The 18296-nt window shown below is 40.8% G+C and overlaps 1 protein-coding gene across 1 annotated transcript in view; it reads right to left on the bottom strand.

Annotated features, from left to right (window-relative positions):
- Positions 1-6927: 6927 nt before the first annotated feature.
- Positions 6928-18296, bottom strand: part of PHEX (phosphate regulating endopeptidase X-linked) — a 94791-nt gene continuing 83422 nt past the window's right edge. The window contains exons 17-22 of the mRNA XM_063392943.1: positions 17842-17909; positions 16125-16255; positions 13101-13166; positions 12885-12989; positions 10504-10580; positions 6928-7317 (exon numbers count right to left, since the gene is read on the bottom strand). Coding sequence (XP_063249013.1) covers positions 7215-7317; positions 10504-10580; positions 12885-12989; positions 13101-13166; positions 16125-16255; positions 17842-17909 — 550 coding nt within the window. The 3' untranslated portion in view covers positions 6928-7214. The remainder of the gene's footprint in view (positions 7318-10503; positions 10581-12884; positions 12990-13100; positions 13167-16124; positions 16256-17841; positions 17910-18296) is intronic.

Below are 18296 nucleotides of genomic sequence, written 5' to 3'. Positions count from 1 at the left end.
TGTAAAATCTTTTACTGATTTACAACACTAAAAAGTTTCTCTTTGTCATTCTATTCAGACGTTACTCCCTATTTTGCTCTCTTCTCTCCAGTGCAAACCACCCAAGACTCATTCTAGCAGAATGACATGAAAGCACGTGTGTTGTCTGATCAAGAGCAGCCCTATTTCACAAAACACACAGATGTTTTTGAGATGCAGCAGCCCTGCATTATTTTGCAGCACAGACCTACAAAAGCACCTCTTTATTCATTGCAAATGCCACGATACGGAGAGCAGCTGATTCATGTGATGTGTTCCTTAGTGACAAGAACAAAAAAGATATATAAAACCAGAAATCAGTGGCAGAATTGCAGCCTTTTTGGGTGCTCTAGACACCCAAGAGAAAGCAAATAGCCCCTCAAGCCCCAGGGCTGATTGGGGTGAACTCTCAGAAAGCACAGCACTGTGACCCCCACCAAAGCACTGAGCTGTAACACACATGTGCCCTGGGAAGTTACAAAGGCAGGCAGGCCACCTGCACTCTGTTTTTCTCCCAGCTGAAATAAGCTGTCAAGTTTTAAACCATTCCCCTGGTCCAGTCTGGCAACTTTATGTAGCTTTTGATTTCCTATTGCATGTCATGGCATAAACACACGTTTGTTTCCCTAATTGTTATATTTGAGAATGTAATTTTTTTTCCTGGTTCTACCCAAATCGTCTCTTAGTGTCAAGAGGATGTGAGATCATATTTTTCAGATTTCTTTACTTATCTGCTACTCATGTTTCAGAAGAGGACTATGCATCGTCCATCTAAAACAACCTAACTGGTCATTGATCACAGCAGCCCTGGTATGTTAAATAAACCTTGTGGTAGAAAAAGCGTAAGATCCCTTTAGAAGCCTTTACCCAAGCTCTGTTTACCAGTTTGGATGGTAGATATGGATGTGATAAAATTTTTAGATATGTATTATAATGTGCATCTCAGCTCACAACCACAGCTAATATATGCAGCTGTGTATGTGCCTAACTTCATACATAAAAGTGTTCCAGCTTTGGTGCTTATGGATTATTAAAATTATATCATTATATCTCTTTCTTTGATCAAAATTTAGTGTAACACATTATCTTGATTCTCAGTAACTTCCAACTTTGATGTTATATTTAATAAAATATAATGCAGCACTGAAGAATCCCTCGGGTCTCTTTAATTTCTTTTCTTTTTTATTAATATATATTACACTGTAAATGGGATTAAATTGTCTGATTAGTGAAGCAGGCTCTCACTGCAGCAGTGAGAGTTAAACCCTGAATTCCTCAGTGTGTTCTGTAGACATTGTTAAAGCGTCTTTCCAAGGTGCTGATAAACCCATGAGAATTAAGCCTAAGATTTCTCTTGGGCTGAGCTGCCTTCACACTGTGACCCCAACCTTTGATTTGTTAATTCATCTTCCTGCACAGAAACCTTTGCTTTTGCCCTTAAAAATGATGTAAGGCTGTAAATTAGGAGACTGGACTGAGGCAGGTTTTTGAAGACACCCTTCCACCCCAAACCCAAGACCTGTGTGGAGAGTGGCCTGCAAGGGGCTGCACCCCCACAGAGCATCCAAAAGATGCAGCAAGACCAACATCACCCACTGCCCCCACCAGCAGAAATTGCTCCTTGATGCTCACAGGCATGGTGCTGCCTTGAACTGGGGCACTACCTCTGCGTATGGCCACCCAAGGTGTGCCAGGAAACTTGGTCAGGGCAGAGGCCAGGAAATGAGCCCTTGGCCCAGAAAGGCCCAGCTGGTGATGGACGAGGCCCTGGCACAGCCCCTGTGCCAAACAGTCCTTGAACACGTGCTCGGGCACACTCATGAAGTGCAGTGTGTGCTGAGCTGGAGTTCAAAGTCAGGCACAGCACAAGGACTACCCTATCAAAAACGCCTCTGGAAAATGCTTAAATGCAGTTGGAAAGCTGAGAGAGGCATGGACTTGGGGAAGAGTGGGAGCCTGACAGGCAGGCAGATCTTTTCTCACTCTCTTTCAGTGGCTTTTGGTGGAGACAGCTCTGCCATCTGCCCTTCTGCAGCTTTCACAGCAGCCAGCCCTCACCCACAAGAGCTCACCAGATGTAAATCGCCTCCAGCAGGGCAGTGGGGGCAAGAGGAGCCTCTACTCTGGCTGACCATGCCTTCACAGCTCTCCGTGAGAGGAGGTCCTTCTTAGCCTGTCAAGCAGTAAAAGTAGTCTTGAGAACCTGGGGCCACATCATTATGCTCTTTATTACATCTCATTCAGACTGTTATATATATTATAGAAGTAATATTGTAAAGCGGAACAGTGCCAAGCCAAGCAGGTTTTGCCACATGGCAAGCATAGGAAAATTCTTCATCACTTTGGCTTTATTTGCTAACACAATTGTCTTTAAAATGGTCAATCAATGTATGCAAGTAGAAAAATTCAAATGTACAATAGACTGATCAGTAAATAAAAATCAGAAAAAAACCCCTTAAACACAAATGACCTTTTAAATCACTGTAGTTCTGCCTCCTGAGTTGTCAGGCTTTTAACATTTCACTGACAGATACATGTGTATATATTTATTTAAAACATTATTATGAGATATACTTCCAAGCCTGTAATTGAATAATACTCAATGAAAAGTTATATGCAGACCCACCTGATTATTTTATAAATTATTTAACCAGTTAGTGATGTGATAATGTTCCTGCCTAAAGAATAGCAAAGTCCCCCTGCCTGTATGAGGCAGAGTTTTATAATTCAGCTGAGTTTTTGGATCCTTCAGTACCCAGACCCAGCTTGGACATCATATATTTACCTAAGAAGTTTACACAATGAATGGCACAGCTGCCTTTTCAGAGAGCTAAGTCTTCCACAATACAGAAATATTCACAGTGTATAAACTGTTTTAGCATTTCAGGCTTAAACAAAACAAAACAAACAAACAAACAAACAAAACCAAAACAAATGGAAAAAAAAAATACTAGACTAGATTAACTAGAATATATTTCCATATTTCTAGGACCTGAAGAAGGAGACATGGGACAGAAGTAGAGGCTGTTTCTTTATGTCTACACAGTAGAAAAGTACCTCCTCGGACTTTCCAAAGGTAAAAATGTTTCATTCATAGGTGACCCTTCCCCTCCTGAACTGAAAAAGTAGATTACTGAGCCAGCAGGAAGAAAAATTTTACAATATTTCTGACAATTAAGCAAAATAACAACTTTAAACCTCTGGGGAAAGGATACATATGGTGAAGGATTTGTTTGCATAGATGCAATAAGTGAACCTGAGAGCGATGCAGGAAGGCACTGCTGGCACAGACCCAGGAGGCACAATGCAAAACCCAAGCACAGCCAGGTGCTCTGATAAAACAGAGGCAATGGGCAGAGCCCTCACAAACCATCACTAATGTCTTGTCTGTCTTTGATGACAAAAGTTTTAAGAACTTCTTTAATTACTTCTGCTTTGCTTTCCAAATGGTACCTGATCAGCTTATCCAAAGTGAACTGTAAATTGCAGGATCAGCTCTTTGGTTTGAGGTAAAAAGTAGCAGGTGAGGCAGGCCAGGGTCCTTGTGTGGACACAGGCAAGACCTAAACCCCAGACACTGAGAACTTGAGTCAAGAGCAAGAATTTCCTGAATTGGGATACTACTGATGAACGTACCAGTCAGCAGCAAGGACTTCTGGCTTCCCCTTGGCAGGGTGTGGGTACCCTCTCAGCTGCCAGAATCAGGGTACAAAGTGTGGTCATGCCCTCTCTTCCTCTCTCCTGGTGCATTGGCCTCAAAACACCCAGCTCCCTGCTCTCCCCCCAGCACAGAGCCTGTCCCCTGCCTGCTGCAGGAGATGGTCTGGCAAGGATGAAAGGGTTTGCAGTGGTTCCTGTGCCATTTGAAACATGCACATCACCATGCAGAAATCCCTGGTATTAAACATGAAAGACCTGAGCCTAACAAAGAGCAGGAAGAGGGAAATTTAAGGCAAGAAACATCAGCCAGTTTAGAAAAAAATCCTATCTAGTATAGAGAAACAACTTCATAAATCACAAAATGACAGAATCTCTCCCACTGGAAAATAACCATGAGAGAGCAATTCTTGCAAATGCATCTCTGATTTGAGAAATAAAATTAAAAAACCCGAAGTTGACTGTTGTGAAATAGTCTTTGTGCATTCCAGTAATTTAGAAAAATCAGATAAGTGCCTCAGTTGATGTCCTTATTTTTCTGAGAACAACCATATTGGAACTACCTTTAATTGGGCCCGAATGTCAACCCTGAACTTTGTGCTGTTGATGCAAAGCAGCCAACACCAAGTCATATCAGTGCTCATATGAGCACAGAAATGAAGTCAGCACATCCATGATCTGCTAAAGAACTTTCCCATTAGCCAGCAAATAGTATACCTTTGCTAAAGAGCCACACCTGCTTGTTTGAGGAAAAGCTCTATAAAAATACTGCCACCACTATTCATGTGAAAAATACCTCCAGGAAAAAAAAATTAGTAGTAGTAATTCAAGTGATAATCTATAATCCATGAAACTCAAGAACTGAACTGGCATGAAGGAAGGGAAAATGCTTTCCTCTTAAGAAAACTTTTTCAGGGAAAAATTGATAAAAGAATGTTCTGGTCCCAAAACACATTATTAGGTTTCTAAAAAGTGACAACACAGCCTTGAGGACAGGAATGTCTGCTTCCAGGAAGGTAGTTTGAGATCCTGTACTTTTCCATAAATTACACTTCCATTATGTCCCCCTCCTTTCTAAAGGCATACAGGAAAATAACCCAATTTGTTTTAATTAGCTAGCTTCAGAAAACCTTCCTTCACCATGACTCTTGGACAATCATGGAGTCAGAATCATAGAATGATTTGGGTTGTCAGGGGCCTTAAGGATCATCTAATTCCAACCCCTGCCCTGAGCAAGGACACCTTCTTGCACTTCCACCAGGTGGTTCAGAGCCCCATCTAACATGGCCTTCGACATTTCTGTTCCAGTGCCTCAGCACTCTCACAGTAAAGAACTTCCTCTGAGCATCTAATCCAAAACTACTCTCAGATTACAGCCATTCCCCCTTGTCCTGTCATTACATGCCCCTGTGAAAAGTCCCTCTCAGTCTTTCTTGTAGGCTTTCTTCATGTACTGAAGGCTGAAATTTAGGTTACACCGAAGCCTTCTCTTCTCCAGGCTGACCAATCCAAATTCTCACAACCTTTCCTCATAGGAGGGGTGCTCCATCCCTCTAATCATCTTGGTCCTCCTCTCCCTTCCCTTGACGTGCTGCCCTCAGTACTTTGGATGCAGCCCAGGACACAGTTTGGTTTTTTGGGCTGCAAATGCCTGTAGCTGGGTCATGCCCAACCTCTCACCCACCAGCACCCCCAAGGCCTTCTAGGCAGGGCTGCTCACGCACAGGGATGTGTTCGTCCCCAGCCTTTGTTGACAGAAGGAGTTTCCCAGACCTGGGTGCAGCCTCTTGCACGTGGTCTTGTTAAACCTCATGAGATTCTTAAGGGCCAGTTCTCATCATCCAAGTCCCATTGGATGCCATTCCATCCTTCAGGTGTGGCAACCACACCACTCAGCTCAGGTGGCACCTGCAAACTTGCTGAGGGTGCACTTGACCCCTTTATTTATGTCATTAATGAAGATAATGAATGGCTCTGGTGCCAGTATGGACATTATGGACATGCCAGTATGCCCTGAGGGGCACCACTTGTCACTGATGTCCATTAGGACTCTGAGCCATTGACCATCACCCTCTGGATGTGACTGCCCAACCAAGTCCTTATCCAACAGTATTTGATGGAACCTTGTAAAAAAAGTTTATCTTACTAACACTTCTATACTGATAAAATTAAAGCATATAAAAATTATATTTTGTATATATGTATATACACACAGAGACCAATATGGATTCATAGTAATAAAATCAGTCTAAAGAAACTCCTTTTGAAATAATTCCACCATATAAAAATGAAATAATGCAGAACGTATAAATATATACCACTTACATAGATATTTTCTGTTAAAGGTAAAAAAGAGCTGTTTGTACATCCTCCCTCAGCCCCCATCCCCCCCTCCCCCCCCAGTAATAGTTATGTGTTAAAGTCTTTCTGCTGTAATAAAACCTCTTTACATGACTATTATTAAAAATCAAATTGAAAACTCAACTGGTCTTTTACTGTATTTTTAAGTCCTTTACTCCTAAATTGCTCAAGTCAAATGATGCTGGTACTCTGTTTTTCTGTTACATACTCTTACCTCACAAGTCATCCTGTCCCATCCAGAACATGAGGGCAAATATGCACACTGCTTACAATGCCATGTAAAACCCAGACACTATAAAATCCATCATTAAAACTGGTATAGTATTTCTGGCTTAAAAAAAAATAAATGTAGATGAAGCTATCTTCAGCACAAAGTAAAAACAATCCCCTGGGAAAAAACTGCCTACAATGTAATCCGGGGTAAATGCTGCAATATTTATGAGTACTGTGGTGCTGGGAATCCCCTCTGAGAGCCTCTGATTTTCACCATACATTGATTTTTATCATAAGCTGTTCTAAAATTAGAAGAGGCCAGGATCTGACAAGTATCCTTTATGTTTTAGTCCTACAGATAGATGCCATGAGGTACTTTCTCAGCTTGAAACTGTTCCAAAACCAGAGGCACTAATCTGACATATTAAACTGAACTTATATAAAGTCTTGTGTCTTTACATCATGCAACATCATTTATGGCATGCTGGGCTGTGACAGCTTAAGTTATGAAAATGCAGTATCACGCAGCAGATCAGAGCTGGCTTTATAGCAGGTCATGAATTTCTTCATCCAGAAAGAATAAATTCTGTGTGGGAGCATTCTGCATAGAACCCCTGCAGAGCAATAGATTAAAACTGGATTTTAGCATTTACATCTTGCTCAACTATAAATCAGGAATTAGAATTGATAATGGCAGTTATCCATCAACAGCAGTGCAACTGCAGATGAGCCGGAGTGGTTTTATGGTTAGAAGGAGTTATTTTTTATTATTATACTTAAAGAAAAGCTCTTCTATTCGGAATGTTCCTAGGCTCTAAATAGGGAATGATCAGATCTGGGGAGATCATCAGCACGGATGAGGAAGATGCACCTCTCCAGATTTCAGGCCATGGTGCTGAGACTGTGGCAATGAGCAGTTCCCACTGCAGCCCCTGCTGCAGGGGGGCTGGCAGGGACAGGGACAGCTACCACAGGCGGCAGGACTCTGCCCCGCGGTTCATCGTCGTGTTCGCCGCACAGCCGAAAGCTTTACGGAACTCCTCAAAGTTGCTCATGGCTCCGATTACTCTGCAAAGAGAAAAGAGATGGACATGCAGGTTGCCTGTTGTCAAACACGACAGGTCTGCAAGTGTTCCAGTGTTTTCACTTCAGGCTGAATTTTCAGGCTTTTGTATAATTTTTTCCACAAATAAAACCAAAAGGTCCAGGAGAAGGGCTCCCAGTTAAAGCTAATATGAAGCAAATATTGTTTCATGCTTTGAGAAACATCTTGCTTTGCTGGAAACTCGATGAAAAACATGCATTTTGTGATGCTGTGTCCTTCAGAACAATTTCTAACGTAACCCTTGATGTAACTCTTGGCAGCCCAGGTGGGAGATCAGCAGTAGCTGTGCACGGTGGGATCCTCCCTCCAGCCCTGCGGTGCAGCAGGCAGGAGGATGGAAGCACACGCTGGGGTTGTGCTGGCAGTGGTTTCATGTGGCTCCAGATTCTCCCAACAATATTCTCTGCCCACCCACACCCACTGGATCCCTAGGAATTTGCAGGCTCAGGGGGCAATTCCAGCCTCTTGGTGGGCAGCTCAGCCTCGCACCTGTGAGCGTCTCAACTCCTCAGACATTTTGGAAATTATTTTCTGAGCCTTCTGCCCTGACCAGCTCCCAAGCTCTCTTGCTTCTACCACAGGTGGTGTGATACTGAAAGAGCAGCACATCCCTGCCTGACATAAGCTGGGCAATGTGTCTGCATTCCAGACTGGCACCTTCAGGCATAGGGGAAGAGTTTGGTCTTTGCATGCAGTCATCCTTGGGAGCTGCTTTCATGTCTGCATTATTTGATGCAGTCAGAAACTATTATTTTACCTTTGCCAGATTGCAACTATGTTGTTTGCTGCTTTTTCTTATGGTTTTAACCATTTTAGGATTTACTAATCTGAAACTTCCAATGACATTAAAGAGTTTTCTGAGTTAAAAGCAGAAAAATATCTACAGTAATAGTACACCTTTCCTTTGTTATGCAGGGAGGAGGCATTTTTCCATATTGCAGACAGTCAGCTTCCCAGTGTAGCTCAGCGTGGTAGAAAATATTCTTATTACATTGATTAGATTTTATGTGAGTAAGAAAATTTGCAGTCATCTGGCACAAAAATGCCTAAAGGTCAGTTTTGTAGGGAAGATTACCAAATGAGGTTAGGCTCCAAATAAGATATACAGCTTCACTGTAAAAGAAATTGCAGATATGTATTCAGGGACTGGAACAGCAAGAGCTGGTCATGCAGAACTACTGCTGATGTTGGTGGGAGTTCTGCCTGCCATGCCAGGGATTTCAGTCTGAAATTGGCATTCAAAAATAGCAAAGGCGCATGATAATACTGAAAATCTGCCAATTAAAAACAAATAAACACAGAATTTATCCAGTGGAAAAATCTTTATGTGTGCACGCATGCCTCTTTTCTACCCATGGTTTGATATTGCCATACATTAACTGAAATTTGAGTGGAGTGTCTGGATTTTATCCCATTGAATTATGGGGGAGACACCTTTCCTTGAGCAGGTCATGCTGGACTCCCTTGGTAATCAATAGAAAGATATACTTGCAGAGTCTAAGTAATTTGAATTTATTACCTGCTGAAAGATTATTTATATATATATATTAACTTCTAAAATTCCATTTCCTTTTTGACTGTGAATAGAAACTGGTGTGGGTAGTTTAGATGCATGCACCTGTGTTCAAGACACGTGTTGTTCATTTCTCTAATTTTAATTGTTACCTTTTATAACTACTTCTAAAAGGGCTGTTTGAGCTTTTTGGACTGAAGGAGCTATCAGTGTTGGACCTAGCTGTATTGCAGTTATGACATAAATGAAACATTGATGAGGGACATAAATGAAACCAAGTTGGGAGAAATAGATAATTTGTTAGCCCAGCTGATATGATTTGCAAGAGGAGACAAGCACCAGTGCTTTTCTTCAGTTCTGAAACAGAAGCCTGTTCTCAGTATCTCACACAAAAAGTAAGAAAAAGTTTTTTCTATATTTTCTAGATCTCAAATTAATCTAAATTAATAGATTTTCTTTCTTGATGTCTTTCTCTGACATTTTCTTTCATAGCCTGATGCCTTCAGAAGTTTTCCTAAAAATGATCTATCCTTAGAGTTCCATGTATATCATCATGTCATGGGAATGTATCTATGTAATGATTCAGAATATAAATACACCTATAGGTAAGTAAACCAGAGGACTTTAAAAGACAACAGATGGTTATTTTACCAAAATCTTAACAAGGGTAGGAATTATGAAAAGAATATCCCTGTAGGCTGAAGGTCAGCCTGATGCTCCTGTCCTCAGTCTTGATGTATTTTCAATGTTAAAAGGCACACAGATTTGCATATGCACTACTTTTACCCTCGCTAACTGGTATAACACTCTTTTAGTCAACAGAAAGTGGTAGGATTCTCTAGAAGGCAAATAATCCACTGTATTGTGTGAAGTTTGTTGTGGAGTTAACATCCTTTGTCCAAATAAAGAGGTAGTGTAGTACTTGACCAGGGGCAAACTCAGAATTCTTAGTTAAGTAAATGCAACCAACACAAATCCCAACAAAACTGACATGTTCTTTGTGAAGAAGCAGAAAAATAAACTCTGGCTTTCTGATTCCTATGCAGCGTCTAAAACCTCCCCCCTTCCCATGGCAGGGAGTTCATGGGTGACTGTGGGAAGGACAGACTTTGGCAAGGACAGATCCTCTGTTATGGCTGGACTACCACAGCTCCTTCAAGCAAAGTGTCACTTGAAGGCCAATGGAAGAGTTTGAACTGAACTCACAGGACAGATTTTGCTTTGCATTATCAATGTAATTCAAGGTTGAGAATTAGGAGCTTTTAATGAACTCAGACAGATTAAATCAAGGACCCTACTTATATTCACTGTTTTCTAAACTAGAATTGCTTAGGGAAAGAAAGTGATAGATGAGGCATTTTAGGTACTCAGGGCATGGTTACAGGACCACGGGGATCAGAATCTGTTCTGGTTCAAATGCTTTTGAAGGTAGATGCAAGCTCCTCAATTTTACAGAAGAGCATTTGTAATCGTGAAAGCTAAGCTAATAAAACCAGTTCAATTTCCACCTAAACCAAAAGCACAGTCCAATTTTGTGTTTGCTCTTAACCCCCTCTTAAAATGCTATATTTCTGCACTTCTGTTCTGCAGTGATTGATTCTGTGTGTACACTGAGGAAATACCACATTTGCAGTACCTGAACTGGGGAGGGCTGTGGGCTCCAGTATATATCTGCTCCCTCGCAGATTCCGGTCTAAAGGAGTTGCATCTTACCTAATAAAATAATAAAAAAACCAGAAACAGGCATGTTATCTGGGACAACTTTTTAGGTAAAGCAAAATGTAATGTCACTGTTTTTAAGATGCCTATTACTTATACTATGCATAAAATGGAAAGACACCATAAATTCCTGCTTTGTTTCACCTTTGCCAGTCTTCAGTTTTCTCTTGGTGTATTCTCTTGTGTTTCAAGTCCTCTAATAGATCCAGTGTCCACCCACTGTTTTTCTCTACACACTCTCTCCCATCATCTAATCACAGTCACTTTACTAGTTCTTTTTATGAAGATCTCTATAATGGTAACTTGTCTTTCAGCTTGTGCTGCAGCATCTCACACCTTAATAATTACCAAACATACTTCTTGGTCTCAAAACTATGAAATGTGCTTAAAAGGCACACATAATGATGCTTACCATCTCTAGAACTGTTGCTATATCACCTGACATATTTATACCATGTTGGAATGTCAGTTTCTTTTGAAATTACACATTTTCTACATTTCTCGAGTTCCCTGTTCCTGATAAGATACTTGACCCAATCATAACTGACCAAAAACGAGGGTAGATACAATATTTGCACAACTGAATTATCCCTCTTATGCTGTATCCATTGCATCAAAAATCTCCTTTAAACTGCCCCTACCTTGCCTAAGTCTCTACATTAAATGTTCCTATCAAAACAAAACCCTCTAAGCCAGATTGCCCATAGGATTTCAGTGGACTTCAGTGCAATTTTGTCTGTCTGAACACAGTTCTCACATTTTAAATAAGTCTGTTGAGTATCTTGAGCTTTGTGGAAATATGCTGAGCTCGAGGATACCTTGCATACATTTCTCTCACTGTGCATGTGTTCTCCCTGTGAGGGACCACTGGACATATGATTCCTGCAGTAATCCTGTCTCAGGGTGATTCTTCCCAAGAAATACAGGTTTAGAGTCTTTTTCCTCTGAATGCCAGTGCCAGAAGCAGAAGAAGGAGTCAGAGCTCACCAGCTCAGGTTTCTCAAGGTTGTTTATTGCCCCTTATCTCTAAATTCTTTCTGTGCCCAGCAAAGGTCCTTGCTGCAGCAAGAGCATGAGGTGATTCCCCCCAGGTCAGGCATGCTGGATCTTTTGTACCCTTTCTCTGACCCAACCACTGTCTACAACATATTCCTTACTTACAGTCTATTACCAATATCTACTACCTACACTAGACATGTCATTTCTGTTCTACACCAACCCCTTGTGACCCATCACAGCAGAAGATGGAGGACAAGGACAAGAAAGGAGAAGAACAGGGCCACACCCCGATTCCTCCATCTTGCCTTCCCCATTAGCACCCAGTGACAAACTAACTACTATTTACATCAAACTCTTGGGGTCTCTAGTTCTTCATGCCATGCTGGTAACTTTTCCCATGGGTTCAGATCAAAGACAGTGTCACTTTGGGCCCTGTGCCAGGTGGACCCCTCTGCCAGGGTCCCTGACCATCCAGGGCAGCCAGAGGGATGCCCTGGACTCCAACAGATCTGTAAGACCCAGATGTTCCCTATTGCTTCAAAATTTTCTTTTAGAAAAACTGACACAAAGTGAAACTTAATTCAGCATAAACAATGAGAGTGGAATATTTTCTTTGTTCAATATAGTCAAATAGAAACAGCCAAAGGACCATAGATGGCTACACTGACTCTAAGCAGAGAAATTATTTTCAGCCAGGACTGGTTGCACTGGGTCCTGTTTCTTCAGTTTGGGATGATTCATTCCTTCAACTGGTGGTGAAGTTTTATAGCCTTTTACCTCTCATGTAGGGAGTTTGCCCCAAATTGTTTACCCAAATAAATAATTTCTGAGCCTCTCCCTTGCTCTATGTTTTTTTCTAAAAGCATCACATCCCTCATCAAAGTTTTGTTACAGCATATTCAGTGTACAGATGGGAAAAATAATTCAGGACTTTCTTCACTGCTGCTTAGTGTCCTTGAACAGCATACACAGTAACAAATGGTGTTAGCTAAAAATGAAGGAGGCTGAGAAGTCAGTACATGCAGGAAGACCCTTTTAGTTCAGGGAAGTAGAAAGAAGAAAGAAAGTTGCTATGATGACACTGTGCAAACCCAAGAATAATTTCAGCAGTTCTGGCACCATGGGTAGTGGAGGACAAAGAAGGAAAGAGAAAGAAATAATAGTTGTGGGAGAAGTCTCTGCTTATACTCTCAGAAGTGTTTGGGTGATGCAGATTGTTGAAACAAAGCAAGCTCATCTCTGCACTGCACATTGTTCAGGTTAATAGATGGGGATTTACAACACATTTGTACTACTCACATGGGCATAACTCAGAAAGAAAAGCTGGTTATGTGTGAACTCAAGGCCTGGCAGCAAAGGCTCTTCTTCTCCTCCCCTCTTCTCTGTAATCCATTTCCTGTATGCCTGATAAAGAAGAGATACTAAGTGCCTTTCAGCAACATGAAGATAACCACAGCTATTTTTTTCTTTTATTTTTTAGTAATACGATGTTTCAGATATTTCTCATCTACTTACCCTGAAAGCTTCTCGCAAGCCTCCATTGTCTGCAATGTTTTCTGCCAAAGTTCTCTTCCCTTTCACCTTGGCAGAATGAAAGAACATCAGTCATTTGACCCATTTCTGAACTTCTTACTTGATCAGCTTCAAAAAGAGGGGGAAAAGTAAAACAAGGCAAGAACAACCTCAGTCAATGTCAACTAACTTTGGCTAGGAAAACTGGGTTTCCATGTGAAAACTGCCAGTAAACTATTTTCTGTAAGAGAACCTGGCTCTGGTCATAGAACTCTGTAGCACAAAATACAGTAGATAGAATGCACTTAACAATCCAGTCCCTGATCTTTGAGCTGAGTGTCAGTAATTTTCCCTGAAGGACTGTTTATATCTGGTGACATGTGAAATCCAGTAGCCTCTTAAACTTTTATCTAAAAGGCTATATTTATTTCTCTACATAACTCTTTATATATTACTGGGATGCTAAAATAACTTCTAAGTCGTAACATAAATAAGCAGAATTAAAATAACTGTCGGAGACAGAATCAAAATTGGTAGTATATTCAGTGCTCTAAAAATATCTGCAGAGGAGATTCCTCTTGCTTCTCCTGTGTATTGATTCCAAGAGCAGAAGCAAAAGCAACAAGAATGTATTGTGGGAAACTGCACTATATAAACTCTGTGAGGAAACTGGTCTCCTGGCATTGCCAAGTGCAATATCATTACAAAGAAATCCTAATTTCTGCTGGAGTAGCATTATCTTTACTCACCCAGCCTACTAGGGTCCTCGTGTTACCCACTGTATTTGTAATTAAGCAGTTTTCCTCTCTCCTGTGCCTCAAATAAGCAAGATAATTGGGCACAGTTTTGAGCAGGGCTCTGAAGGTCAGTGCTGGCTGCAGCCATCATCTCTCCCGTGCCACAGAGATCAGTACAGTGGGGTTGGCATCAGGACTCAGGTTCAGGATGGCAAAAGAGGGCAAAACGGAGAAAAGAGGTAAAACCACCAAGGGGATGGCCAGGTACTTGTGCACAGCCCCACGCTCAGTGCAGAGGAGCACCCAGATGGGACTCAGGACATCTTACTTGCTGCCTCGGGTGCAATGTTATGGCAGCCACAGAGAAAAGTGCAGCCCTTTCCTGTCAGCTCTCCCTGCCCTCAGGAGCATGGAGATGGAGGTGAGAGAAGCTTTTAGGACAAAAGGTGCTGGGACAGCAGGGAACAGGGATGCACACCAGCTGCCTTTTCCCCTGGCCTTCCTGCTCACACTATTTACTTGCACTGGGCTTGTGAAGCACAGACTAAAACTGACTTGGAGCGTAAGATCAGAGTAACCTAAGAGTGGCACAGGGCCACAGGCCATTTGAAAAGTGGGAGAATTCTTTCTGCTGATCTCAGGCAGCTCTGGATCAGGTGTTTGAGACTACTCTGCACAAAGAGTTTGTGGCAGGGATCATGATAAGCCTTTATTTGATGAGATGACTTTATGTGATTATTGCACTCTGAAGCAATTTCTATATCCACTTTTTCTTTCATTTGGCTTCTTTTCTGGAGACATTTTTATTGTATACAAGATGAGAAGGAAAAAGAATAAATAGGTTTCTTGATCCATGAAAAATATTCATACAAGGATAAAAAACCTGCGGAGTATTGATGTAAATGACAGGCCAAAATGATAATAAAAAAAAAGGTCTTTGCTTGCATAGCTCTTCATACCAAAGCTATAAAATATGGCAGAAAATTGGAAAAATCTTCCGTCCTCTAAAAAGTGCTTTTGGTTATCCTTGATATGGAAGAAATGGGATGACAAGGCTGTGGGTAACAGGATCTCTCTAGGAAGCTCATCCATGGACTTCAAAGGCAGTATCTACCCTGGGAGGGAATCCAGACCTACCTCATCTCAAGAGACAGTGCAAGAGGTAAAGGGGATGGCCAGGCCAATGGCAGAGGCATGGGAAAGGCTCAGCCACGTCCCTGGGGAAGGTTTTAAGTGGAATTTTTGTAATGAGAGTTTTTGTCCTACAGATATTCAGGAATAAGCCTGAGAATTTTTATTTGTAAATTAGCTTATTATGAAGTATTTCACGTCTGAGTTGCTGGACTTCAGTTTGGAACACAATATGGCTTTGCTGTCTCTGAGATCAGCACAAAACAAGGCTGGGAAATGTGCTAGAATTGTAAATAAGCATTTCATGGGGCCTCATGATTTTTAGAAGTCAAAGATGTACTAGGATCTCTAAAATGTAGGTAGAGGTGATAGAACTGAGTGGGGACTGGAGTATGTGTTTTATCCTGGAAACTAAGACTAAAATCGTGTCCCAGACAACATTACTGGAATTTCAGCTATTCATTTCTGAGGGTCTGGGATGTATCCTGTTTATCCTCATTTTGGACACACATATGAATCTAAACATTTTCAGGAAAAGCCAGACCTCTGATAGACAATGAAACAGAAACAATTCCCTTGCACTTTCTTGCTCAATCCTTTTCTAGGAGCTACTGCTGTCATATTCCCTTGATTAAACATACAAATGGGGTCTGTGTGCACACATGGAAGAAATAGCAAGAGTTGAATCTGAAATAAAGTAGGGCTTATGCATCCATTTTATAGCTGCAATAAATAACAGCAGAATTGTTAAAGGAATCTATAAAACATGCTATTATATTCTTTCTCAAAGAGTGACTGCTCAGTTTTCATTACAGACCTCATCTTCAGGAGACATTTAACATGCTCACAATAATTAGACCAGCCATGCTGAGTGACTTCATCCTCTTCCTCTGATTCCAAAACAATGTGATGGAGAGAAATGGTTTAACCCTGTCACCAGAGTGTGGGTAGTGGTGTTTGACTGGACTAATCAAACCTGACAGACAATTTTTAACACAATTATTCACCTCAAAAAATCATTTGTTGTGAGAAATGAAGTTGGTAGCCTAATATCCCAATACGTTGGGATTTATAAAAAGAGAATTTTAAAAAAAGAAAAAAACCACAACAAGCAAAACTCCTCTATACCACTGTTTTTAGTCACTGATTGTTTACATACATGTAAGCCAGCTGGCTTCCAGTAGTAATTGTTGTATTGATTTATCATGCATTTTGTTTTCTCTTTAAATTTTTCTTCAGAGTCAGTCGTCCACCAAGGGTCTAAATTTCCATTTTTGTCATATTTCCGACCTCAGAAAGGAAAGAAAGAAAACAAATGTTTTTGGAGGAGAAAACTTTTACAGTTTAGGAATCTATCACCTTCACAGAAATGAGAGATGAATGTTCTCCTGTAAGTGTGTGTACAAAATGGATAGCATCAGTGAGCAAAATCTTGACCCCACTCAAATCAGCAGTGAAAAGCTGGCATTCTATTTATTGTCATAATTTCCATTTGCAGAAAAAGATAGTAATGACTAATGAGTTCTATAGTACATTTTATAATTACATAATGTAAGAGGTACTTAGCTTTCTTGCAAGTATAATTGTACTTTTCATCCTCAGACCGTCTTTAATTCTGAAAATGTGATGATAACTAATTTATTATTAATTCTTCGCTTGATCAGGAAACAAATCCATTCCATGCAAGCTTCTGAAGTTTCCATTTTTGATTTTGGAGCAAAAGCAGAGCATTTAAACCCTTCTCATGGAAACAGGGGGAATACATACATCCCATTTCCCTGGCTGATGGTTACAGCAGTGGCTTGTTTCAGCCTCAGGTCCCTGCTCCCTGTCATTTGCAGGAGAATGTTTCATCTCCATCATGACTCCAGCCAGTCAGACACAACTGTTTGGACTTTCCTGAGAGTGTGTTTAGCTGCCCATGTGGCTGCAGCTTTGCTCTGGGATTTGATTCTTCCTTGCAGCTGTGGGAGAGAGAGGTAAGGAGCAACAGGTCTGCTTGGGGAATCAAACCTTAGGTTCCTTTCTGACTGGCAGGAGACAAAGTGGGGATTAGGTGCTCCACCTAATTAGGTGCTCCACCTCCACAAGGTGGGAGTTTATAAAGAAAAATGTCTCCATTCTGGAGTGTTTGCTGACACAAAGGGTTGTAGAGCAGTGTCAACAGGAAACCAGGATACTTTTTTTTTTTTTTAAGGTATTCAATATTACACGACATAAACAAACTCAAAATTACTCCCTGGAGGAGGAGATTCAAGTTTCTTTCTCCCTGCACCTCCCTCCTCCCCCCTCACTTTCTCTCAGCAGGCCCAATTTTTAAAAGCTAAAACAGCCAAACCTTGGTAGTGGCAGTGCCCCACTCCACCCAGTTTGTCAGGACAATTGGATCAACATTTTCTGACCAATTTTTCTCCTCTCTCTCTTTTTTGAATTTAATTTTCATATTTTTACAACACCTTTTCTGTACCATTCTTGTTCCAGGATTGTATTTTAAAACTTTTGCAGTTACTTTTTGAAAAATGGCAAACCTGGAATGAAAAGTTTTCTTGAAAGTAATTTTTTATCAATCAGAAATGATCCCTTTTCCCTTCCCACTACCCCTGTTAAGACTTTCAGAATCTGCTGCTGATTTAGTTTTCATTCAAGACAACCAGAAAGAATCAAACTTGTGGCATTTCTTACCAAATAAAATCCAATTCAGACAAGCAAGATTCCATGTAACTAAATCTAATAAATACAAGTTTATAATTTTTTCACAAAGCTCAGCACCATTAAAAAAATTAAAACAATAAAAATGCTACAGCATATAGAAGTCAGCTTTCTAATCTGTCAACTCTATAAATAAAAAAGTTATCAAAATGCAGTCAGGTACTCACCATTGCTATCAAATCCATGAGTGAACTCATGGCCAACAATCACTCCTATGGCACCATAACTTAGTGACCTGCAACATGAAGAAGCAGTTTCCTCAGAAAGTGTTCGCAGTCATGAATATTAAAGGACAAAAGACCTCAGGAAAGATCTTTACTGATTTAAAAAGAGGGTGAGGAGGGAGGGGATATGGGTCTAACAATCAGACCTACACAATTTGGACTTAAAGATGTTGAAAGTCTTAATGTTAAACTGTTGTTCAAAAGTAACATTTAATCTAAAACTTTTTAAGCATTGTGATGGTTCACTCTTCCAACCAAATCCCTTATCAGCATCATATGAGCTCCAAAATGTCTCCTTCAGCTGACTGCATTCTGTATATTGTGACTGGGAACAGGACAAAGTTATAGCTGTAACTGCTCTGAAACAAAGACCGTATTTTATAAAGCATTAACAGATC

The sequence above is a fragment of the Prinia subflava genome, chromosome 3 (assembly GCF_021018805.1).
Source record: "Prinia subflava isolate CZ2003 ecotype Zambia chromosome 3, Cam_Psub_1.2, whole genome shotgun sequence".
Taxonomy (NCBI): Eukaryota; Metazoa; Chordata; class Aves; order Passeriformes; family Cisticolidae; genus Prinia; species Prinia subflava.
The sequence above is the reverse complement of the archived record's forward strand: the minus strand, read 5'-3'. Positions and strand labels throughout refer to the sequence as shown.